The sequence below is a fragment of the Carassius carassius genome, chromosome 27, assembly GCF_963082965.1.
Source record: "Carassius carassius chromosome 27, fCarCar2.1, whole genome shotgun sequence".
Classification (NCBI taxonomy): domain Eukaryota; kingdom Metazoa; phylum Chordata; class Actinopteri; order Cypriniformes; family Cyprinidae; genus Carassius; species Carassius carassius.
Window position 1 is genome coordinate 1,910,290 of NC_081781.1, and position 27,382 is coordinate 1,937,671.

Consider the following 27,382-nt stretch of genomic DNA (forward strand, 5'->3'; position numbering starts at 1 on the left):
GTCATTTTGCAGCACTTGATATAGAAAAGAAAAACTGACAAAGTGCATTTTTAAATTACATGTCTATGAATATTGCAGATTTTTTCATTATGCATTAGGGGCTTGAAAGAGGATGCATTTCATAATTAATTGTTTTAATTCAGGCAGCGATGAAGATATGGGATTTTGTCAGTGAAACAGCTCTTGTCTGAGAACAGCTGTGCTTAATATAATATTGTCTTCATTGTGAGGGAAGTTACATCGAAGGGACATGAAGTTTTCACGCAGCCGAGTTTGAACAGTTGTAACATTCGTCTGGTTCGCTGTCAGTTGATTTGGTTCATCCATCTTTAAAATTCCTTTGGGGAAATAAAACTAGACACAAATGAGTCAGTTATTGAAACACAGTTATTTTAGAAAGATATAAAATGAATATGCAAAGAAGCATATTGTTTGATCAGAAATATATGAGTTTATATTGAGATCACTGACTTTTTATTGCAGATTTGGTGCCTTGAAAAATATGTAGCAATATATTCATCATCAATTATTATTATTATTATTTTTTGTGTCCTGGACACAATAATGGCTAGTTATGCTAGTTATGTCTTTTAAGCAATTTTTTTTAAATTAGCACAGGTTTTGTATTTGTGTTTGATCATATGCCTCATTGATTGTGTTTTTGAGTGTACAGTATGTTGCCAAATTGGTGAAAACAAGTTGACAAAAATATTAAATCCAAGATTTGGTGATTTTTACAATAAATTTAGAAAAGGAATACCAAATTGGGTGAAGGATTTTCAGCACAGCACAATGGTTAAGTACTTGTTCTCATTACAAATAAAGTATTTTAAATGTACATTTGCAAATGAAACATTATACTGAAAACTGTAAGTTTATGTACACATCTAAGTAGTCTTGTAAATGTGTATTGTAAGTGACAGGATGCATACTAATGTCACTTGGTTTTGCATGTATTTATTTGGGAAATACATTTTTCTCCAGAATAGCAAAGCTAAAAAATCTATGTTTTCTTATTTAAGTAGCATATTCATGTTTTAGGCTGGATCAGAGTGAAGTATCTATCATTCTGAGCTGACAGGCATAGAAATGAGATCTATGTCTGCTATCTGTGTACTCTGCCAAATGCTAATAAGATTGTGTTGGACATGACAGAGAAAGAGAGAGAGAGCTTAACTCATCTCTTGATGGTCACCATTAAAAACACACTCAAATTACCTTCCGGTTAAATTTTTGTTGTTTTTCTTCCATTTTTCAGATTGATACTATAATTTGGGATGAGAGAGCAAATGATATTGAGCTGTGTTTTGTATCAAGTTTTCATTATTTGTGCTCAATTTTAGTGAAATGTCAGCCCAGTGTGTTGATTAGCACTCCTGCGTCCTCGGCTATCAGACAAACGCCAGCGGCTCAGTTTGTGAATATTAAACAGGTCAGTCTAAATGGATCTCCAAACACTGTTACACAGTCTCTCAGCTTGAATTATTAACGATGGAAGTTTATTGATCTGCATAAATCCATCAAATGCATGATTATAAATGTCATCATTCTTTGCCAGACATACTTAAATTGTTAAAACATTAGCCTTTAAAAATAACATATTTTTCTTAAAGTGAAAACAAAAGTGGAAAAAAAACCTTTATGTGTTAATTTGTTGCCTTGTGAATCACTACAAGCGTGTGTTCCTTAGATATTTCTTTCAACAGTATATCAAATCTCACCTTTTCCTTCAACCATCTTTCAAGCTCAATGATCCAGTAGAAAAGAAAATGTGATCCCCTAATAGCTCAATTGTTTCTCCTTGACAGAAATGAGAATAAATTAGGAGCAAATGTAAATTGAGAGTAATTGTTTTTTGCTGAACTCTGCTGGACCTCAGGAAAAAATACCAAAGTAATCTCCTCTAGAGTTTCAACTACGTCTCAAACCATGTTCACTTCTGCCAAGATACCAGCGTTTGCAATCACATATCAGATTTTGATGTTAACACAACACTTCTAATCCAATTCGTCCTAGATCAAATGATCTGAACTGCAACTCACATTCATTTTATGCCTACACTTACTGTGTCAATCTATTTTCACATTTTTCTAAGGAATTTTATGAGAAACATCAGAGACAAAGTTGATGCATCATATCAGCATAAAACAAAAGTTCGCTCTCAGCTCCAGGGTTTGGCTTATTTATTATTATGAGCTTTTTAATCAGGTCATTAATTGTGAGGTTTTTTTACACATGCGCTCAACAAATGCGAATGCACTAACCAGCAAACGCGAATGAGTGGGTGCACAAGCTAATAAAATGTAAAATATATTAACTACAAGATTAACATCAGACATACAGACCTTAACATCAACTGAATATCTATAATACTCTTTTAATGTTCAATGCTCATATGATGTTTTATTTTACAAAATAATGAGGAATGAAAAGATTAATTTACCAAACACGGTGCGCACTTTTGCGTGACGCGATGATAAAAGCGTTTGTAAAGAAAAGGTGCGCTCTGAAAACATGTTTAAAATATGATGACATTATTTTTAGATCCCGTTACTAATTAATGTCACACTTTATATTACACTGACTGTGTAATATATAAAACGGTGCGCTCTGAACCTAAATACTAATATATTAAAAGTCTTTACGCAGAATTCAGTTTTTGTCTCTCTTTATCTCGCAAGTAGCCTATCTTAGTATTTCAGTGTTATTTCAGAATTGTGAATGTAAAACGGTCGCGATATTAACTCAGAATTATGAGAGAAAAAGTCTGAATTATCTTTTTATTTACTTATTTTATAAGTGGCCATACCATAAAAATAGCATATATAAGTGGCCTAATCACAGCAACAGTAATACAGCTATACATCATTTATTAATGGTGCTGTACATTGCCGTGCGATCAGCTATTTCAATCTTTGATGCTCTTTTTGTCAACATTTTAGCATGACTTCTTTAAGAAAAGCATAGTCAATGTAAACTACATTGCTTATTTTTCATTCTTTCACTTAAAAACCAATCAACCACATCAGTTTCTCACACCAGAATGTATTTTGCACCTGTGGGCTCCATGTATTTTCATGAACTCGCTCAGCGTTTCACACACTGATTGGCCCCGTTATCTCTAATATTCAGTTCTGCTCATGAATATCTTGTTTACTTGATACCAAGTGTCTCCAATAAAACTCCTGGATATCTTCCAAATGTTTGATGCAGTGAACGCGGCAAACTTTGGCAAATGCCGCTGGTTCTTCTTCAGAAGCTTGAACATGATTTAGTTTACTGATGGACTGATAAAAACCTGTGCAGTGCATTTTCAAATTAATAGGCACTGGTGATTTCAACCAGCTCTTGCTGTTTGTCTTTTGATGTGGAAAGACATGTTTGTTTGTTAGTGAGCAAATGATCACTGTTATTTTGATTTGTTACTAGATTGTCTTTAGTCAGGGGTTGGTGTTGGCGCAGTGGATAAGACCCATGCCTTTGGTGTGAGAGACCCGGGTTCGAATCCACTGTGTGACACCAATGTGTCCCTGAGCAAGACACTTAACCCCTAGTTGCTCCAGAGGCGTGCGACCTCTGACATATATAGCAATTGTAAGTCGCTTTGGATAAAAGCGTCAGATAAATGTAAATGTAGTTAAACACTCTGGATAAAAGCTTTCTGCTAAATGACTACTTTACTCTTAGTTTCAATTTTGCATGATACATTTAAAATAAATGATCACTGACTGGTCCTACAAGATTTTATGAACAAAAGAAGTTTCTAAAAATTTTTACTAATTCGGTTTTATCAGGATATTTTAGTCTCTCAGAGCAACAGATCTGGCAATTAATCAGCGTTTGAGTCATTTTGCAGCACTTGATATAGAAAAGAAAAACTGACAAAGTGCATTTTTAAATTACATGTCTATGAATATTGCAGATTTTTTCATTATGCATTAGGGGCTTGAAAGAGGATGCATTTCATAATTAATTGTTTTAATTCAGGCAGCGATGAAGATATGGGATTTTGTCAGTGAAACAGCTCTTGTCTGAGAACAGCTGTGCTTAATATAATATTGTCTTCATTGTGAGGGAAGTTACATCGAAGGGACATGAAGTTTTCACGCAGCCGAGTTTGAACAGTTGTAACATTCGTCTGGTTCGCTGTCAGTTGATTTGGTTCATCCATCTTTAAAATTCCTTTGGGGAAATAAAACTAGACACAAATGAGTCAGTTATTGAAACACAGTTATTTTAGAAAGATATAAAATGAATATGCAAAGAAGCATATTGTTTGATCAGAAATATATGAGTTTATATTGAGATCACTGACTTTTTATTGCAGATTTGGTGCCTTGAAAAATATGTAGCAATATATTCATCATCAATTATTATTATTATTATTTTTTGTGTCCTGGACACAATAATGGCTAGTTATGCTAGTTATGTCTTTTAAGCAATTTTTTTTAAATTAGCACAGGTTTTGTATTTGTGTTTGATCATATGCCTCATTGATTGTGTTTTTGAGTGTACAGTATGTTGCCAAATTGGTGAAAACAAGTTGACAAAAATATTAAATCCAAGATTTGGTGATTTTTACAATAAATTTAGAAAAGGAATACCAAATTGGGTGAAGGATTTTCAGCACAGCACAATGGTTAAGTACTTGTTCTCATTACAAATAAAGTATTTTAAATGTACATTTGCAAATGAAACATTATACTGAAAACTGTAAGTTTATGTACACATCTAAGTAGTCTTGTAAATGTGTATTGTAAGTGACAGGATGCATACTAATGTCACTTGGTTTTGCATGTATTTATTTGGGAAATACATTTTTCTCCAGAATAGCAAAGCTAAAAAATCTATGTTTTCTTATTTAAGTAGCATATTCATGTTTTAGGCTGGATCAGAGTGAAGTATCTATCATTCTGAGCTGACAGGCATAGAAATGAGATCTATGTCTGCTATCTGTGTACTCTGCCAAATGCTAATAAGATTGTGTTGGACATGACAGAGAAAGAGAGAGAGAGCTTAACTCATCTCTTGATGGTCACCATTAAAAACACACTCAAATTACCTTCCGGTTAAATTTTTGTTGTTTTTCTTCCATTTTTCAGATTGATACTATAATTTGGGATGAGAGAGCAAATGATATTGAGCTGTGTTTTGTATCAAGTTTTCATTATTTGTGCTCAATTTTAGTGAAATGTCAGCCCAGTGTGTTGATTAGCACTCCTGCGTCCTCGGCTATCAGACAAACGCCAGCGGCTCAGTTTGTGAATATTAAACAGGTCAGTCTAAATGGATCTCCAAACACTGTTACACAGTCTCTCAGCTTGAATTATTAACGATGGAAGTTTATTGATCTGCATAAATCCATCAAATGCATGATTATAAATGTCATCATTCTTTGCCAGACATACTTAAATTGTTAAAACATTAGCCTTTAAAAATAACATATTTTTCTTAAAGTGAAAACAAAAGTGGAAAAAAAACCTTTATGTGTTAATTTGTTGCCTTGTGAATCACTACAAGCGTGTGTTCCTTAGATATTTCTTTCAACAGTATATCAAATCTCACCTTTTCCTTCAACCATCTTTCAAGCTCAATGATCCAGTAGAAAAGAAAATGTGATCCCCTAATAGCTCAATTGTTTCTCCTTGACAGAAATGAGAATAAATTAGGAGCAAATGTAAATTGAGAGTAATTGTTTTTTGCTGAACTCTGCTGGACCTCAGGAAAAAATACCAAAGTAATCTCCTCTAGAGTTTCAACTACGTCTCAAACCATGTTCACTTCTGCCAAGATACCAGCGTTTGCAATCACATATCAGATTTTGATGTTAACACAACACTTCTAATCCAATTCGTCCTAGATCAAATGATCTGAACTGCAACTCACATTCATTTTATGCCTACACTTACTGTGTCAATCTATTTTCACATTTTTCTAAGGAATTTTATGAGAAACATCAGAGACAAAGTTGATGCATCATATCAGCATAAAACAAAAGTTCGCTCTCAGCTCCAGGGTTTGGCTTATTTATTATTATGAGCTTTTTAATCAGGTCATTAATTGTGAGGTTTTTTTACACATGCGCTCAACAAATGCGAATGCACTAACCAGCAAACGCGAATGAGTGGGTGCACAAGCTAATAAAATGTAAAATATATTAACTACAAGATTAACATCAGACATACAGACCTTAACATCAACTGAATATCTATAATACTCTTTTAATGTTCAATGCTCATATGATGTTTTATTTTACAAAATAATGAGGAATGAAAAGATTAATTTACCAAACACGGTGCGCACTTTTGCGTGACGCGATGATAAAAGCGTTTGTAAAGAAAAGGTGCGCTCTGAAAACATGTTTAAAATATGATGACATTATTTTTAGATCCCGTTACTAATTAATGTCACACTTTATATTACACTGACTGTGTAATATATAAAACGGTGCGCTCTGAACCTAAATACTAATATATTAAAAGTCTTTACGCAGAATTCAGTTTTTGTCTCTCTTTATCTCGCAAGTAGCCTATCTTAGTATTTCAGTGTTATTTCAGAATTGTGAATGTAAAACGGTCGCGATATTAACTCAGAATTATGAGAGAAAAAGTCTGAATTATCTTTTTATTTACTTATTTTATAAGTGGCCATACCATAAAAATAGCATATATAAGTGGCCTAATCACAGCAACAGTAATACAGCTATACATCATTTATTAATGGTGCTGTACATTGCCGTGCGATCAGCTATTTCAATCTTTGATGCTCTTTTTGTCAACATTTTAGCATGACTTCTTTAAGAAAAGCATAGTCAATGTAAACTACATTGCTTATTTTTCATTCTTTCACTTAAAAACCAATCAACCACATCAGTTTCTCACACCAGAATGTATTTTGCACCTGTGGGCTCCATGTATTTTCATGAACTCGCTCAGCGTTTCACACACTGATTGGCCCCGTTATCTCTAATATTCAGTTCTGCTCATGAATATCTTGTTTACTTGATACCAAGTGTCTCCAATAAAACTCCTGGATATCTTCCAAATGTTTGATGCAGTGAACGCGGCAAACTTTGGCAAATGCCGCTGGTTCTTCTTCAGAAGCTTGAACATGATTTAGTTTACTGATGGACTGATAAAAACCTGTGCAGTGCATTTTCAAATTAATAGGCACTGGTGATTTCAACCAGCTCTTGCTGTTTGTCTTTTGATGTGGAAAGACATGTTTGTTTGTTAGTGAGCAAATGATCACTGTTATTTTGATTTGTTACTAGATTGTCTTTAGTCAGGGGTTGGTGTTGGCGCAGTGGATAAGACCCATGCCTTTGGTGTGAGAGACCCGGGTTCGAATCCACTGTGTGACACCAATGTGTCCCTGAGCAAGACACTTAACCCCTAGTTGCTCCAGAGGCGTGCGACCTCTGACATATATAGCAATTGTAAGTCGCTTTGGATAAAAGCGTCAGATAAATGTAAATGTAGTTAAACACTCTGGATAAAAGCTTTCTGCTAAATGACTACTTTACTCTTAGTTTCAATTTTGCATGATACATTTAAAATAAATGATCACTGACTGGTCCTACAAGATTTTATGAACAAAAGAAGTTTCTAAAAATTTTTACTAATTCGGTTTTATCAGGATATTTTAGTCTCTCAGAGCAACAGATCTGGCAATTAATCAGCGTTTGAGTCATTTTGCAGCACTTGATATAGAAAAGAAAAACTGACAAAGTGCATTTTTAAATTACATGTCTATGAATATTGCAGATTTTTTCATTATGCATTAGGGGCTTGAAAGAGGATGCATTTCATAATTAATTGTTTTAATTCAGGCAGCGATGAAGATATGGGATTTTGTCAGTGAAACAGCTCTTGTCTGAGAACAGCTGTGCTTAATATAATATTGTCTTCATTGTGAGGGAAGTTACATCGAAGGGACATGAAGTTTTCACGCAGCCGAGTTTGAACAGTTGTAACATTCGTCTGGTTCGCTGTCAGTTGATTTGGTTCATCCATCTTTAAAATTCCTTTGGGGAAATAAAACTAGACACAAATGAGTCAGTTATTGAAACACAGTTATTTTAGAAAGATATAAAATGAATATGCAAAGAAGCATATTGTTTGATCAGAAATATATGAGTTTATATTGAGATCACTGACTTTTTATTGCAGATTTGGTGCCTTGAAAAATATGTAGCAATATATTCATCATCAATTATTATTATTATTATTTTTTGTGTCCTGGACACAATAATGGCTAGTTATGCTAGTTATGTCTTTTAAGCAATTTTTTTTAAATTAGCACAGGTTTTGTATTTGTGTTTGATCATATGCCTCATTGATTGTGTTTTTGAGTGTACAGTATGTTGCCAAATTGGTGAAAACAAGTTGACAAAAATATTAAATCCAAGATTTGGTGATTTTTACAATAAATTTAGAAAAGGAATACCAAATTGGGTGAAGGATTTTCAGCACAGCACAATGGTTAAGTACTTGTTCTCATTACAAATAAAGTATTTTAAATGTACATTTGCAAATGAAACATTATACTGAAAACTGTAAGTTTATGTACACATCTAAGTAGTCTTGTAAATGTGTATTGTAAGTGACAGGATGCATACTAATGTCACTTGGTTTTGCATGTATTTATTTGGGAAATACATTTTTCTCCAGAATAGCAAAGCTAAAAAATCTATGTTTTCTTATTTAAGTAGCATATTCATGTTTTAGGCTGGATCAGAGTGAAGTATCTATCATTCTGAGCTGACAGGCATAGAAATGAGATCTATGTCTGCTATCTGTGTACTCTGCCAAATGCTAATAAGATTGTGTTGGACATGACAGAGAAAGAGAGAGAGAGCTTAACTCATCTCTTGATGGTCACCATTAAAAACACACTCAAATTACCTTCCGGTTAAATTTTTGTTGTTTTTCTTCCATTTTTCAGATTGATACTATAATTTGGGATGAGAGAGCAAATGATATTGAGCTGTGTTTTGTATCAAGTTTTCATTATTTGTGCTCAATTTTAGTGAAATGTCAGCCCAGTGTGTTGATTAGCACTCCTGCGTCCTCGGCTATCAGACAAACGCCAGCGGCTCAGTTTGTGAATATTAAACAGGTCAGTCTAAATGGATCTCCAAACACTGTTACACAGTCTCTCAGCTTGAATTATTAACGATGGAAGTTTATTGATCTGCATAAATCCATCAAATGCATGATTATAAATGTCATCATTCTTTGCCAGACATACTTAAATTGTTAAAACATTAGCCTTTAAAAATAACATATTTTTCTTAAAGTGAAAACAAAAGTGGAAAAAAAACCTTTATGTGTTAATTTGTTGCCTTGTGAATCACTACAAGCGTGTGTTCCTTAGATATTTCTTTCAACAGTATATCAAATCTCACCTTTTCCTTCAACCATCTTTCAAGCTCAATGATCCAGTAGAAAAGAAAATGTGATCCCCTAATAGCTCAATTGTTTCTCCTTGACAGAAATGAGAATAAATTAGGAGCAAATGTAAATTGAGAGTAATTGTTTTTTGCTGAACTCTGCTGGACCTCAGGAAAAAATACCAAAGTAATCTCCTCTAGAGTTTCAACTACGTCTCAAACCATGTTCACTTCTGCCAAGATACCAGCGTTTGCAATCACATATCAGATTTTGATGTTAACACAACACTTCTAATCCAATTCGTCCTAGATCAAATGATCTGAACTGCAACTCACATTCATTTTATGCCTACACTTACTGTGTCAATCTATTTTCACATTTTTCTAAGGAATTTTATGAGAAACATCAGAGACAAAGTTGATGCATCATATCAGCATAAAACAAAAGTTCGCTCTCAGCTCCAGGGTTTGGCTTATTTATTATTATGAGCTTTTTAATCAGGTCATTAATTGTGAGGTTTTTTTACACATGCGCTCAACAAATGCGAATGCACTAACCAGCAAACGCGAATGAGTGGGTGCACAAGCTAATAAAATGTAAAATATATTAACTACAAGATTAACATCAGACATACAGACCTTAACATCAACTGAATATCTATAATACTCTTTTAATGTTCAATGCTCATATGATGTTTTATTTTACAAAATAATGAGGAATGAAAAGATTAATTTACCAAACACGGTGCGCACTTTTGCGTGACGCGATGATAAAAGCGTTTGTAAAGAAAAGGTGCGCTCTGAAAACATGTTTAAAATATGATGACATTATTTTTAGATCCCGTTACTAATTAATGTCACACTTTATATTACACTGACTGTGTAATATATAAAACGGTGCGCTCTGAACCTAAATACTAATATATTAAAAGTCTTTACGCAGAATTCAGTTTTTGTCTCTCTTTATCTCGCAAGTAGCCTATCTTAGTATTTCAGTGTTATTTCAGAATTGTGAATGTAAAACGGTCGCGATATTAACTCAGAATTATGAGAGAAAAAGTCTGAATTATCTTTTTATTTACTTATTTTATAAGTGGCCATACCATAAAAATAGCATATATAAGTGGCCTAATCACAGCAACAGTAATACAGCTATACATCATTTATTAATGGTGCTGTACATTGCCGTGCGATCAGCTATTTCAATCTTTGATGCTCTTTTTGTCAACATTTTAGCATGACTTCTTTAAGAAAAGCATAGTCAATGTAAACTACATTGCTTATTTTTCATTCTTTCACTTAAAAACCAATCAACCACATCAGTTTCTCACACCAGAATGTATTTTGCACCTGTGGGCTCCATGTATTTTCATGAACTCGCTCAGCGTTTCACACACTGATTGGCCCCGTTATCTCTAATATTCAGTTCTGCTCATGAATATCTTGTTTACTTGATACCAAGTGTCTCCAATAAAACTCCTGGATATCTTCCAAATGTTTGATGCAGTGAACGCGGCAAACTTTGGCAAATGCCGCTGGTTCTTCTTCAGAAGCTTGAACATGATTTAGTTTACTGATGGACTGATAAAAACCTGTGCAGTGCATTTTCAAATTAATAGGCACTGGTGATTTCAACCAGCTCTTGCTGTTTGTCTTTTGATGTGGAAAGACATGTTTGTTTGTTAGTGAGCAAATGATCACTGTTATTTTGATTTGTTACTAGATTGTCTTTAGTCAGGGGTTGGTGTTGGCGCAGTGGATAAGACCCATGCCTTTGGTGTGAGAGACCCGGGTTCGAATCCACTGTGTGACACCAATGTGTCCCTGAGCAAGACACTTAACCCCTAGTTGCTCCAGAGGCGTGCGACCTCTGACATATATAGCAATTGTAAGTCGCTTTGGATAAAAGCGTCAGATAAATGTAAATGTAGTTAAACACTCTGGATAAAAGCTTTCTGCTAAATGACTACTTTACTCTTAGTTTCAATTTTGCATGATACATTTAAAATAAATGATCACTGACTGGTCCTACAAGATTTTATGAACAAAAGAAGTTTCTAAAAATTTTTACTAATTCGGTTTTATCAGGATATTTTAGTCTCTCAGAGCAACAGATCTGGCAATTAATCAGCGTTTGAGTCATTTTGCAGCACTTGATATAGAAAAGAAAAACTGACAAAGTGCATTTTTAAATTACATGTCTATGAATATTGCAGATTTTTTCATTATGCATTAGGGGCTTGAAAGAGGATGCATTTCATAATTAATTGTTTTAATTCAGGCAGCGATGAAGATATGGGATTTTGTCAGTGAAACAGCTCTTGTCTGAGAACAGCTGTGCTTAATATAATATTGTCTTCATTGTGAGGGAAGTTACATCGAAGGGACATGAAGTTTTCACGCAGCCGAGTTTGAACAGTTGTAACATTCGTCTGGTTCGCTGTCAGTTGATTTGGTTCATCCATCTTTAAAATTCCTTTGGGGAAATAAAACTAGACACAAATGAGTCAGTTATTGAAACACAGTTATTTTAGAAAGATATAAAATGAATATGCAAAGAAGCATATTGTTTGATCAGAAATATATGAGTTTATATTGAGATCACTGACTTTTTATTGCAGATTTGGTGCCTTGAAAAATATGTAGCAATATATTCATCATCAATTATTATTATTATTATTTTTTGTGTCCTGGACACAATAATGGCTAGTTATGCTAGTTATGTCTTTTAAGCAATTTTTTTTAAATTAGCACAGGTTTTGTATTTGTGTTTGATCATATGCCTCATTGATTGTGTTTTTGAGTGTACAGTATGTTGCCAAATTGGTGAAAACAAGTTGACAAAAATATTAAATCCAAGATTTGGTGATTTTTACAATAAATTTAGAAAAGGAATACCAAATTGGGTGAAGGATTTTCAGCACAGCACAATGGTTAAGTACTTGTTCTCATTACAAATAAAGTATTTTAAATGTACATTTGCAAATGAAACATTATACTGAAAACTGTAAGTTTATGTACACATCTAAGTAGTCTTGTAAATGTGTATTGTAAGTGACAGGATGCATACTAATGTCACTTGGTTTTGCATGTATTTATTTGGGAAATACATTTTTCTCCAGAATAGCAAAGCTAAAAAATCTATGTTTTCTTATTTAAGTAGCATATTCATGTTTTAGGCTGGATCAGAGTGAAGTATCTATCATTCTGAGCTGACAGGCATAGAAATGAGATCTATGTCTGCTATCTGTGTACTCTGCCAAATGCTAATAAGATTGTGTTGGACATGACAGAGAAAGAGAGAGAGAGCTTAACTCATCTCTTGATGGTCACCATTAAAAACACACTCAAATTACCTTCCGGTTAAATTTTTGTTGTTTTTCTTCCATTTTTCAGATTGATACTATAATTTGGGATGAGAGAGCAAATGATATTGAGCTGTGTTTTGTATCAAGTTTTCATTATTTGTGCTCAATTTTAGTGAAATGTCAGCCCAGTGTGTTGATTAGCACTCCTGCGTCCTCGGCTATCAGACAAACGCCAGCGGCTCAGTTTGTGAATATTAAACAGGTCAGTCTAAATGGATCTCCAAACACTGTTACACAGTCTCTCAGCTTGAATTATTAACGATGGAAGTTTATTGATCTGCATAAATCCATCAAATGCATGATTATAAATGTCATCATTCTTTGCCAGACATACTTAAATTGTTAAAACATTAGCCTTTAAAAATAACATATTTTTCTTAAAGTGAAAACAAAAGTGGAAAAAAAACCTTTATGTGTTAATTTGTTGCCTTGTGAATCACTACAAGCGTGTGTTCCTTAGATATTTCTTTCAACAGTATATCAAATCTCACCTTTTCCTTCAACCATCTTTCAAGCTCAATGATCCAGTAGAAAAGAAAATGTGATCCCCTAATAGCTCAATTGTTTCTCCTTGACAGAAATGAGAATAAATTAGGAGCAAATGTAAATTGAGAGTAATTGTTTTTTGCTGAACTCTGCTGGACCTCAGGAAAAAATACCAAAGTAATCTCCTCTAGAGTTTCAACTACGTCTCAAACCATGTTCACTTCTGCCAAGATACCAGCGTTTGCAATCACATATCAGATTTTGATGTTAACACAACACTTCTAATCCAATTCGTCCTAGATCAAATGATCTGAACTGCAACTCACATTCATTTTATGCCTACACTTACTGTGTCAATCTATTTTCACATTTTTCTAAGGAATTTTATGAGAAACATCAGAGACAAAGTTGATGCATCATATCAGCATAAAACAAAAGTTCGCTCTCAGCTCCAGGGTTTGGCTTATTTATTATTATGAGCTTTTTAATCAGGTCATTAATTGTGAGGTTTTTTTACACATGCGCTCAACAAATGCGAATGCACTAACCAGCAAACGCGAATGAGTGGGTGCACAAGCTAATAAAATGTAAAATATATTAACTACAAGATTAACATCAGACATACAGACCTTAACATCAACTGAATATCTATAATACTCTTTTAATGTTCAATGCTCATATGATGTTTTATTTTACAAAATAATGAGGAATGAAAAGATTAATTTACCAAACACGGTGCGCACTTTTGCGTGACGCGATGATAAAAGCGTTTGTAAAGAAAAGGTGCGCTCTGAAAACATGTTTAAAATATGATGACATTATTTTTAGATCCCGTTACTAATTAATGTCACACTTTATATTACACTGACTGTGTAATATATAAAACGGTGCGCTCTGAACCTAAATACTAATATATTAAAAGTCTTTACGCAGAATTCAGTTTTTGTCTCTCTTTATCTCGCAAGTAGCCTATCTTAGTATTTCAGTGTTATTTCAGAATTGTGAATGTAAAACGGTCGCGATATTAACTCAGAATTATGAGAGAAAAAGTCTGAATTATCTTTTTATTTACTTATTTTATAAGTGGCCATACCATAAAAATAGCATATATAAGTGGCCTAATCACAGCAACAGTAATACAGCTATACATCATTTATTAATGGTGCTGTACATTGCCGTGCGATCAGCTATTTCAATCTTTGATGCTCTTTTTGTCAACATTTTAGCATGACTTCTTTAAGAAAAGCATAGTCAATGTAAACTACATTGCTTATTTTTCATTCTTTCACTTAAAAACCAATCAACCACATCAGTTTCTCACACCAGAATGTATTTTGCACCTGTGGGCTCCATGTATTTTCATGAACTCGCTCAGCGTTTCACACACTGATTGGCCCCGTTATCTCTAATATTCAGTTCTGCTCATGAATATCTTGTTTACTTGATACCAAGTGTCTCCAATAAAACTCCTGGATATCTTCCAAATGTTTGATGCAGTGAACGCGGCAAACTTTGGCAAATGCCGCTGGTTCTTCTTCAGAAGCTTGAACATGATTTAGTTTACTGATGGACTGATAAAAACCTGTGCAGTGCATTTTCAAATTAATAGGCACTGGTGATTTCAACCAGCTCTTGCTGTTTGTCTTTTGATGTGGAAAGACATGTTTGTTTGTTAGTGAGCAAATGATCACTGTTATTTTGATTTGTTACTAGATTGTCTTTAGTCAGGGGTTGGTGTTGGCGCAGTGGATAAGACCCATGCCTTTGGTGTGAGAGACCCGGGTTCGAATCCACTGTGTGACACCAATGTGTCCCTGAGCAAGACACTTAACCCCTAGTTGCTCCAGAGGCGTGCGACCTCTGACATATATAGCAATTGTAAGTCGCTTTGGATAAAAGCGTCAGATAAATGTAAATGTAGTTAAACACTCTGGATAAAAGCTTTCTGCTAAATGACTACTTTACTCTTAGTTTCAATTTTGCATGATACATTTAAAATAAATGATCACTGACTGGTCCTACAAGATTTTATGAACAAAAGAAGTTTCTAAAAATTTTTACTAATTCGGTTTTATCAGGATATTTTAGTCTCTCAGAGCAACAGATCTGGCAATTAATCAGCGTTTGAGTCATTTTGCAGCACTTGATATAGAAAAGAAAAACTGACAAAGTGCATTTTTAAATTACATGTCTATGAATATTGCAGATTTTTTCATTATGCATTAGGGGCTTGAAAGAGGATGCATTTCATAATTAATTGTTTTAATTCAGGCAGCGATGAAGATATGGGATTTTGTCAGTGAAACAGCTCTTGTCTGAGAACAGCTGTGCTTAATATAATATTGTCTTCATTGTGAGGGAAGTTACATCGAAGGGACATGAAGTTTTCACGCAGCCGAGTTTGAACAGTTGTAACATTCGTCTGGTTCGCTGTCAGTTGATTTGGTTCATCCATCTTTAAAATTCCTTTGGGGAAATAAAACTAGACACAAATGAGTCAGTTATTGAAACACAGTTATTTTAGAAAGATATAAAATGAATATGCAAAGAAGCATATTGTTTGATCAGAAATATATGAGTTTATATTGAGATCACTGACTTTTTATTGCAGATTTGGTGCCTTGAAAAATATGTAGCAATATATTCATCATCAATTATTATTATTATTATTTTTTGTGTCCTGGACACAATAATGGCTAGTTATGCTAGTTATGTCTTTTAAGCAATTTTTTTTAAATTAGCACAGGTTTTGTATTTGTGTTTGATCATATGCCTCATTGATTGTGTTTTTGAGTGTACAGTATGTTGCCAAATTGGTGAAAACAAGTTGACAAAAATATTAAATCCAAGATTTGGTGATTTTTACAATAAATTTAGAAAAGGAATACCAAATTGGGTGAAGGATTTTCAGCACAGCACAATGGTTAAGTACTTGTTCTCATTACAAATAAAGTATTTTAAATGTACATTTGCAAATGAAACATTATACTGAAAACTGTAAGTTTATGTACACATCTAAGTAGTCTTGTAAATGTGTATTGTAAGTGACAGGATGCATACTAATGTCACTTGGTTTTGCATGTATTTATTTGGGAAATACATTTTTCTCCAGAATAGCAAAGCTAAAAAATCTATGTTTTCTTATTTAAGTAGCATATTCATGTTTTAGGCTGGATCAGAGTGAAGTATCTATCATTCTGAGCTGACAGGCATAGAAATGAGATCTATGTCTGCTATCTGTGTACTCTGCCAAATGCTAATAAGATTGTGTTGGACATGACAGAGAAAGAGAGAGAGAGCTTAACTCATCTCTTGATGGTCACCATTAAAAACACACTCAAATTACCTTCCGGTTAAATTTTTGTTGTTTTTCTTCCATTTTTCAGATTGATACTATAATTTGGGATGAGAGAGCAAATGATATTGAGCTGTGTTTTGTATCAAGTTTTCATTATTTGTGCTCAATTTTAGTGAAATGTCAGCCCAGTGTGTTGATTAGCACTCCTGCGTCCTCGGCTATCAGACAAACGCCAGCGGCTCAGTTTGTGAATATTAAACAGGTCAGTCTAAATGGATCTCCAAACACTGTTACACAGTCTCTCAGCTTGAATTATTAACGATGGAAGTTTATTGATCTGCATAAATCCATCAAATGCATGATTATAAATGTCATCATTCTTTGCCAGACATACTTAAATTGTTAAAACATTAGCCTTTAAAAATAACATATTTTTCTTAAAGTGAAAACAAAAGTGGAAAAAAAACCTTTATGTGTTAATTTGTTGCCTTGTGAATCACTACAAGCGTGTGTTCCTTAGATATTTCTTTCAACAGTATATCAAATCTCACCTTTTCCTTCAACCATCTTTCAAGCTCAATGATCCAGTAGAAAAGAAAATGTGATCCCCTAATAGCTCAATTGTTTCTCCTTGACAGAAATGAGAATAAATTAGGAGCAAATGTAAATTGAGAGTAATTGTTTTTTGCTGAACTCTGCTGGACCTCAGGAAAAAATACCAAAGTAATCTCCTCTAGAGTTTCAACTACGTCTCAAACCATGTTCACTTCTGCCAAGATACCAGCGTTTGCAATCACATATCAGATTTTGATGTTAACACAACACTTCTAATCCAATTCGTCCTAGATCAAATGATCTGAACTGCAACTCACATTCATTTTATGCCTACACTTACTGTGTCAATCTATTTTCACATTTTTCTAAGGAATTTTATGAGAAACATCAGAGACAAAGTTGATACTTAAAGGAAATAAAACTGAGAACCCAGTCATGTCTGGTGTGTGATGAAAAGGCAGTTTTGAGCAATAAAATATTTATCTGTGATTAAATAAATATCAAAGACATTTCATGGACATTTCATTAAAAAAATACATGCACTTATGACATGTTAAATAAAAGTCCAAATTATCAAATCTGTATCATTCTAACATCAAAAACTAAAAAAGGTTTGAGTGGATCCTCAAAGACCCTTTGAGCTTTTTCTCTCACAGTTCTCACTGCAAAAATTTATTTTCTTCGTATTTTTATATTTAAGTTATATTTGGTTAAGAAACAAAAAGACAAAAATATCAGAATAAAGTAAATGAATGCTTAAAACATCTTATCAGCATACCTATCAGTATTTGTATACAGGATCTTTTTTTTTTTCTTATTCCGCCCACATTTCTTCTCATTTTAAGCATAAACTTGTGTAATTTTCATGTCTTAAGAGACTAGACTTTACCAGAAACAAGACAATTTCCTTCTAAAGTATCCTGATTGAAAAATGTAGAGAATTTTGTAATGGTAAACAAGACCAAAAAAGAAGAAGAAATCATTTTTTAATTGCTTGGCTTCCACTCTCCTGCATGTGATGCTTAAATCACTGCTAAAACATTGTCTTGGTTAACTGTAGTTTACTGTAGTTTACTTTAGTTTTGTGAGCCTCCCTTGTATTATTAAAGAGTGTAAATGAATAAGTGGCCATGTAACAGTGTATTTCTCCAATGTTGTTATCACATCTCTTTAAATGATGCTGACACATTGGCATGACTGAATATGCTGTTCCAAGCTATGAGCCGTGATTTATTATCCACAGTGTGCTGACAGCTCCTTTTATTTCCTCTCTTTCCAGGTTGTGTCAGAATAGCAGGCGAGGATGAAACTAAAGCCCAGTAAAAGAGATTCCCCCTGGGGGAGCCATAGACAGATGTGGAGCCCCTGGAGCCACTGACCTCATGTCCGGATGATCGATGGATGAAGACCACCAGCCCTCAAGAGTCAATCTTCCACTGCTGAGCAATTCCACATTGGCAGATGCAAACAAATGTTGCTCGGTAATTGCTGAGTATCTACAGTCCGAACATTCAGTTCCTATGCTTGATTTTCTCAGTTAGCTTCCTGTTACAAGAAAAAAAACCTACCACAACAATACTTAGCTTAGAGAACTCTGACCCACAATCCAGCAAATGCATGCAAAGCTTCCGGGAAAGCCCATGTATACACACATTACCTTCCAATCGCATGACTGTGGAAGAGGAAAGTTATAACGTCTCATCAAGAATGCTGAGGTTGGGCAGGCGTGCGGTCTAACAGGATCAATACAACGCTGATTTATGGGCAAATTTCTCTTCCATTTAGTGCGCTGGGGAAGAATCATCTGCTAAGACCAGGATTGTGAAACCAAGTCCCTTTGGTCCTATAAGAGTTGTATTTCCATTGCAAAGTAACCCTGCTCTAGACCTTTTTGGCTCTTTGTATCATTTAAGACTATTTTTTTTTTCAGATTTACAATCAATACGACTCTTGCAATGCAGTGTGAATTAAACTGTCAGTCGGAAGCAATTGGCTTTTTAAAAGGATAAGTTCTTTTTTACTTTGTTCCTGGTTCAAGTTTATGACATATTGGATATGCAAATGCCTTCAAAATTCACAGAAATGGGTTAAAAAAGCAGCACCTCCAAACAGCCAAGCTTGATCCTGCTGATTTATAGGCCAAGTCGGACCAAGAACCAAGGTTTTCACAGTTCGCTATGGTTTGCAAAAGTTGCATTTCCATTGAAACGTAATCCTGATCTGGATCTTTTTTGAAACTTTGTATCTTTTTACGCTATTTCTTCAGATTTACAATCAGTTCAACCCTTGCAAAGCAGTGAATCAAACTGTCAGTTGGAAGCAACTGCTTTTTTGGTAAAATGAAATAAAAAATGTTTACTTTGTTCCTGCATCAGGTTTACAAACCATTGGAAATGTAAATACCTTCAAAGTTAGCAGAACTGGGTTGAAATGGCAGCCACTCTAACCAGCACATTAAAGCTTGACCCTGATGATTAATGGGCAGATTTCTCTTCCATTTAGTGCATCAGGGTAGAACTATCTTCCAAGACCAAGACTGTGAAACAGGTCCGTTTGGTTTTCAAGAGTGGCATTTCTATTGAAAAAGTAATCCTGCTCTGGACATTTTTGGAACTTTGTATAATTTAGCACTGTTTCTTCAGATTAACAATCAATCAAAGAAGAATCATTTGCAGAGACCAAGATTGTGAAACAGCTCTCTTCAGTCTTCAAGAGTTGCATTTGCTTTGCAAATTAGCCCTACTGTATATATACTTTTTTGGCCCTCTGTACCATTTAACACTTTTCCTTCAGATTTACAATCAATACAACCCTAGCAAAGCAGTGTGAATCAAACTGTCAACTGGGAGCAATTCACTTTTTAGTAGAGTAATTTCTTTTTACTTTGTTCCTGGGTCAAGTTTACAAAATACTGGAAATGCAAATGCCTTCAAAGGGTTGAAAAACAACCGCTCCAACCAGTCCTACAAAGCTCGACCTGCAACTTCAAGAGTCCTTCAAACCCAAGTGCAACAGAGTGGACAACATTGCTGTGAGTGAGTGCATGCGGTGGTGGCCCTCAGCATGGTGTTGCCACCACCGGACAAGCGGCATGTGTGTCTTACCACCTTTGTCATCATGACCAGCATGGCCTTCATGGATGCCTACCTGGTTGAGCAGAATCAGGGGCCACGAAAGATCGGCGTCTGCATCATTGTCCTTGTTGGGGATGTCTGCTTTCTTATTGTCCTCCGGTATGTGGCAGTTTGGGTTGGAGCAGAAGTGCGGACGGCTCGACGAGGATACGCCATGATCCTTTGGTTCCTCTATATCTTTGTGCTGGAGATCAAGCTTTACTTTGTCTTCCAGAACTGTAAGGCTGATCGCAAGAGTCTAGAGACTGTCGCCCGGAAGGCTTTGACTTTATTGTTATCTATTTGTGTGCCAGGCCTCTACCTAGTTCTGGTGGCTCTGGACAGCATGGAATATGTCCGTACCTTTCGGAGGAAAGAAGACATGAGGGGTCGGCTTTTCTGGGTGGCTCTGGACTTGCTGGACCTGCTGGATATGCAGGCAAACCTTTGGGAGCCGCAGCGGACTGGTTTGCCCATTTGGGCGGAAGGTTTGATGTTCTTCTACTGCTACATTTTGCTTCTGATTCTTCCCTGTGTGTCCCTGAGCGAGATCAACGTGCAAGGTGACCACGTGTCGCCCCAGAAGATGATGCTCTATCCTCTTCTCAGTCTGGTCACCATTAACATCGTCACCATCCTCATACGTGGCGTCAACATGGTGATCTTCCAGGACAGCCGGGTTTCAACCATCTTCGTTGGCAAGAATGTGGTGGCCATCGCGACCAAGGCATGCACCTTTCTTGAGTACCGGAAACAGTCGCATGAATTCCCAAATCAAGAGAACACAACCGGAATTCCCATGGAAGTCCAGCAGAACTCGGTGGGACATGGACAAGCTCTTCCTAATGCCACAAGCCTTCCACATGAACCCACTTCTGCACGGGAGATTATGGATACATGACCAAGGAACCAAAATGAAGGATTTTGTTTGACTTGGAGCCAACAATAAGCATTCAAACCACCAGATAAAAACTGATTAACTGTTTTGGGGTCCAGCATTATGAAGTGCTGCATCCTGTTGTGGACTGAAGTAAATCAACCAAATATGAGCTGTTGTAAAAAATAAAATAAATAAATAAATAAAATCAGTGTTTTATAATTCGTTCACCACAGTTGGCAATGAAGAACCAAGCTGTTTTCTTTCTGTACAGTAGCAAAAGGACTGTGGTGCAAAATACATGTTCGAGAGACCAAACTGTTTCCATCCACTTTTTTGTGTGTGACTTCCTGTTGCTGAGGTGCATCAGATATTTTCCTGTCTTGCAAGTAATGAATGGGGGAATGGAAAAAGGGTGCAATGAATTTATCAATAAGGGAACTAGTTAGGTCAGGTTGATGTTTATGACCAAATGTTGGGGAGTAGTCCTACATGCCTGCAGTATGTGTTTGCGCTTGTGTATTATGATGTGTTGACATTTAAAGAAATGAGAATGAGAGGAAAAAGAAAGACATTTGTGTGCGATGACCTTTATGGAATTGTTTAGGAAAAAGTCAGTGAATGTACCACCACTTGGTTGGTATATGGATTATTATTGCTATCATTGTTATTATAATTATTATATATACCACTTGTGTATTTGCCTTTTTACACTATTGTTTGAGGATTCAGTTGTATTTAATAATAAAAAATAAAAAAAGGGTTTTGTCATCTGGTTTTTATGACAACAGAATTGCTAGTCCAGGGTTGGACAAGTCTGCATTCCCATGGAATTTTCCCCCTGCGAGTTAATGGTTTGACATTCTGCATAAATTATATTTGAATTAAAATATTTTATATTCTACAAATGATAAAACTGTGGTGGATGTAAACTTTTTTGAAGGACAGCCACAGGTAAGGAGCCTTTGAGCTCTCTGTATAATCACTACAATATAGTGGTTTTCAATTTGCATAACAATGACTGTGAAATATGTATTTTAGGTATGGCAATTGCATATTTCGAGTTCTGATCGAGTTTGTATATGGTCACTGGGCTATTTCTGGTTGGCCAAAGGCCCAGTTTTGTTATGCAGACCTGGCAACCCCTGTGCTGTCCGATCACCCCACACATTTTCTCCACATGAACAGAAGATCACAGCGTTTCCATCGCAGCCCCTGTTTAAATCGGTTCTTCTAATGTTTGAGTAAACACACCGTGTCTGCGGAAGCAGATGGAAGGGTAAATGGCATCTGGGAAAATGAAATAAATTATGCGTGACCCCCATCAGCAGGGACTCACCTTTCTAAAGCCACACAGCGTGAAACTGATTCCAAAAAACTCTAAGGCCTGGACACTGCGGAATTAAACCGCCTTCCCTCTCTACACGATGCGAATGCGAAAACCATTTACCCTCCACGTCTGATTTATTCAGCAGATGTAGCAACCTGATGTATTATATTTCAGCAACATTCGTTTATTGCCACCTGCATATGGTGGGCGGTCTCAGTTGATGTTGACTCACTCCGCTGCGTATTGTGTTTTTTGAGAATTTCTCTACTTTAGTGTACACCTACCATCAGACAGATTGAGTTTCTCTCAACATACCATTTACTTTAATATTATTTAGAAAAAACACAACACTGATTGCATGTTTTTTTCTGAATCGTACCAGAGATAAATATTCATAGTCAATAATAGTCTTTTAGCACTACACACATGTTCACGTGAGAATGACGGTGATTATAATTTCAAGATGTGCAGCACTGAAAACTTTATTAATGTATAAATACTGTAAAACTCATTTGTGCAACTCTTACATTTTTGTTTGGTGAATCATTGACACATTAAACATATTCTGTTTCATTTCAACTATTTAATATAGTTTTACTGAAAAATAAGGAACAAAGGCAAAAAGGTTTTTTCAAACATCAAAACAATAAATGGTTAATAATACAGCTTTAATTTTTTTTCTCCATACATTAGAAATGCTCCTGTTTTGTTATTTTTCTAAGCAAAAAATAATTACTATCATACATTTATGACCATGATTATCAAAAGACACACACTAAAATGACATTCAGTGTAACAATAAGTAAACAAGACCAATCTGTATGATCACTTTTTAATATATTTGTTATATTTGTTATGCTGTATATGATAATGGAATGTTATTTCACCCATATTTTGACATTTTTCACAAAAGTTATTAGAAACATTAAAGCAGACACTTTACTTGCTTTTAATGTTTTATAAGCATGTAAAATAACTTTTGTAAATGTGATTTGATGCAAACACCAAAACTGGAATTATTACAAAAAAAGAAAGTAACATATTTAATTAATCAAGAATGTGTTTTCAATCATTTTATTTTATTTAGAGCTTTGTTTTTACAGCTTTGCATAAAATAATTTTACATATATAAATTCATTATATAAAATATAATTTAATTTAAGGAGAAATTGATATTTAAGACTTTATTTTTTTATTTTATTTAATATGGCAATTAACCCCCAAAATTGTTATTAATTAATTAATTTATTTTCAACAACAACATTAACACCAAAATCTATTTTTGTTATTGGATGTCAGAATCTATTTGTGTGAGACATGGATGCAGTGGCTACATCTGAGTATTACTGTGCAAAAACATTTTTTTTCTTGATAAATATTTAAGATTCAGTCCTAACCTTCAGCTCAAAACAACCTATGGTTGGAATACAGCATTACACTATGATCTATAATTTAGTAATTTAAGTGTTTATCACAGTATTTAATCACATACTGTAAATTGTAAAGAGTAATTAGACAAATATATGTAAGTGTGCAAATATTAAGCATGTGGTATTCTAATAATAATTGAAAGGAATTGATTTGTGTGCACAATCCTGAGACACAGACTTGTTATCATTCACAGTGAAAAGCAAAGAGATGGAGGAACATCATCTTTCATTCAAAATGCATCAATAAACCCCGTTCAGATGTCAGCAGCCCCTTAGGCATTCTTACATTTGCTTTACAGCATTAAAGATTCAGCCTCACTCTAAAACCAGTCAAGGGGTCGCAAGCCTTCAAATGTGTGTTTAGTGCTCAAAAAATGACAAAGAGAGAAAGATGGAAACACTTGACTTGAGGCCTGTATATATAATGCATTAGAAAAAAAGTATTCAATGCATGATAAGTACCTTCACATTGCATTTCATCATCTTTTCATTGCAAATGTAACCGGTTGCACTTTCAAAAGAGCCTAAAGCATTACAGCACAGGATTGAAGAAAGGACACTGGGTGTCAATCATGTGTTTTAATAGATTAAACTCTTTATTAAAGCAAGTACTGTATTGCATAGGTTACTTCTGGGAAAGGAAACCTGGAAATATCAAAAGATTTATGAAATTTAAATAATGATTTGTATTTAATTTAATCATTTGAATATACAGTATGCATCAGTATTTTAGTACATAAAGTAATTCAATTTTTTTATCTTAAATTGTAGTTTGAATTTTAGTTTGAATTACGTACAATAACCCAGAGATGCATACAAGCAGTGTTGGGGAGTAACTAGTTACATGTAACGGCGTTACGTAATTTAATTACAAAATTATTGTAACTGTAATTAGTTACAGTTACTACGAAAAAATGAGTAATTAAATTACAGTTACTTATGAATTTTTAACGATTACAAAGGGGATTACATTTTAATATTTACACACATCCACATACAGATTTAACTGATTTATTTCCCAAATTGCACTGACTATTCTGAGACATACCGCCCTAATAATTTCCGGGATGCGGAAATACAGTCTGGTTCGTAGAATCCATTCATAAAAACGGAATGCCTAACGCGGACGGAATATGCCACATTTTGGATGACTAAATCAAAAGTAGGTCAGTACACTTGAATCAAAACATGACATGGACTAGTGTCTGTGAATATTAAGCCCCAAAAATGCAATATATGACTCCTGCACGTTCCGCGTGTCTGTGGAAATCAGGCGCGGACTGGACACCGGGAGAACCGGGACAATTCCCGGTGACCTGGCAGCCGATTTTGCCCCACTATTTAATATCATTATTGTATAATTGCCTGCCGAATGTACTAAAGCGATCATTTGCGAATAATTTGATTAATTAAATCTCTATTAAGTCATGAAGTGTTAGTCATGACTCGCGCGCTCTCCGCGCCTCCGCCAAACGGTTCGGATCAGACTCAGAGTAATCAATGCGAGAGAGAGAGAGAGAGGGAGAGAGACAGAGAGAGAGAGAGAGAGAGAGAGAGAGTGGACTGCTGGAGCAGAGAAGCAGAAGTATACTGTTCAGGGTTTTAGGTCAGTTTCATCTGTAAAGATGCTTTTTTTTTTTTTTTTTTTTTTATCAATCAGCAGCACGTTGCTCATCAGTCATCACTCAAAATACTATATAAAGGACATCATTATTATCTGTTGTAATGTTACAGTAGGAATTTATCTGAAAAAAATTCCGATTTTTTTATAGGTTTAGGGGGAGCTACGACAGACAACAACACAACCCTTACGAAAATTAACATTTTAATATTTAACTATAAATCCAGAGAAAATGGTTACTATTGTTTAAATGTGGTAACCAAAAATGTAAAATTATTTTTCAAATGTATTTATTTAAAAATAAATACAAATCCATTTGCAAAAAAACAAAAACAAAACAAGGTTATTTTACTTTTTTATAGGCTAATAAAAGCAAGGTTAATTTTTGTAAGGGAAAAACATGACTCGTGTACAGTTTTAGGATTTTTCTATAAAGATATTGTAGTATTGTAGAGTATTGTATTGTAAAGTATAGTTTTGTTCAATCTTGAGTATTAAAGTCATGAGAGAGATGGATAACAGGGCAAAATAAAGAGACTGAAGAGAAAAATGGAAGTGTAGGTGCAGTTCAGGAGAGAACCTTTAATTATTTTGCATGTCCCCAAATTAAAGATTTAAACCTTTTTTTATGTCAGGTCCATACAAAAAAATAGTTTTGTCCATGAATTTGTTTGTATGAGTTTGAATTTTCCTGTCTGAATTTTCTTCCCAGTCCGCCCCTCCTGTAAATTAATGGCAAAGACATGGTTTCATTTACTACACATAGGCCTACTGAAGCTTGCAGTGTTTTCAACCTCTGCTGCCTCAATATAGGAGTACACAAGCACATAAACATAATTTCTAGAACTGCTTTGTGTCACTTCATGTGCATTTTACTTATTTTGAGAAAACTATCATCATATACAGAGACAGCAGTTTAAAAAAAACACCAATGTTTCAGGAGTTTATTACACAGAATACGACACATGCTTATTAGATAACTGTATTTAAGTTGATGTATATGCTTTTATTTATTATTCTTTAATTTTCACAAATTTAGAAAAGTAATCAAAAAGTACTCAAAAGTAATTAGTTACATTACTTTAATAAAGTAATTGAAAAAGTTACACTACTATTCCATTTTAAATAGGGTAACTTGTAATCTGTAACCTATTACATTTCCAAAGTAACCTTCCCAACACTGCATACAAGTAATGGCTAAAAAAGCCCTTTCCATAGTAAATAGAAATGTCCTTTTATATTAAAATTGAATGACAAAAAAAAACACAGGTTAATTTTTAAAATTGTGATTTCCACGCAATGCAGTTAATTAAATAATATGAATATACTAAATATTGATACTAAAATTACACTTACATGTATATATATATAAAGTGTAATTTTAGTATCATCATACTATTATAGTTTATTCATATTTATAATTATCTTTTTATATATATATATATACATTCCCATTGTTATTTTCAATTTTTTTTAAGTTTTAGTCATTTTGTTGTTTTTTGCAAAAAAAAATTTAAATGTCTATATTTGTATTTTCAGAACATTTTAGTTGTAACTTTTATTTAAATACTTTTTATATTTTAATTTGAGTTTCAATTAATTATAACAACCCTGATATGCATACAATGATGAATAAAAAAGGAAATATTTATATAAAAGTTAAATATATGATTTGTAATCCTCTAATCCAGACTAACCAAGTAATCATAAATTACATTTTTAAAATTGTGATTTCCAAGCTATATTAAATCATATGAATATATGCATAATCATTAAAAAAACATGACATTCTATTTCTTTTATTATATCCTTTTATGTGCTAAAAGTACTTGCAAACTACATATGATTTTTTTTTTTTTTTTTTAAATCCAGTAATCTTGAATGACTGGAAAAGTCACAGAAATTCATTT

At 34.2% G+C, this 27,382-nt stretch overlaps 1 protein-coding gene across 1 annotated transcript; it reads left to right on the forward strand.

The window, feature by feature from the left end:
* Nucleotides 1-19,047: 19,047 nt before the first annotated feature.
* Nucleotides 19,048-21,844, forward strand: tmem121ab (transmembrane protein 121Ab). Its single transcript, XM_059513428.1, has one exon. It carries the CDS (start codon nt 20,165-20,167, stop codon nt 21,113-21,115), a length of 951 nt encoding a protein of 316 aa, XP_059369411.1. The 5' UTR covers nt 19,048-20,164; the 3' UTR covers nt 21,116-21,844.
* The last annotated feature ends 5,538 nt before the right edge of the window (nt 21,845-27,382 follow it).

Excerpts from the sequence above, each read along its gene's own strand:
- tmem121ab (XM_059513428.1), top strand. The coding sequence starts at position 20,165 with ATGGTGTTGCCACCACCGGACAAGCGGCATGTGTGTCTTACCACCTTT.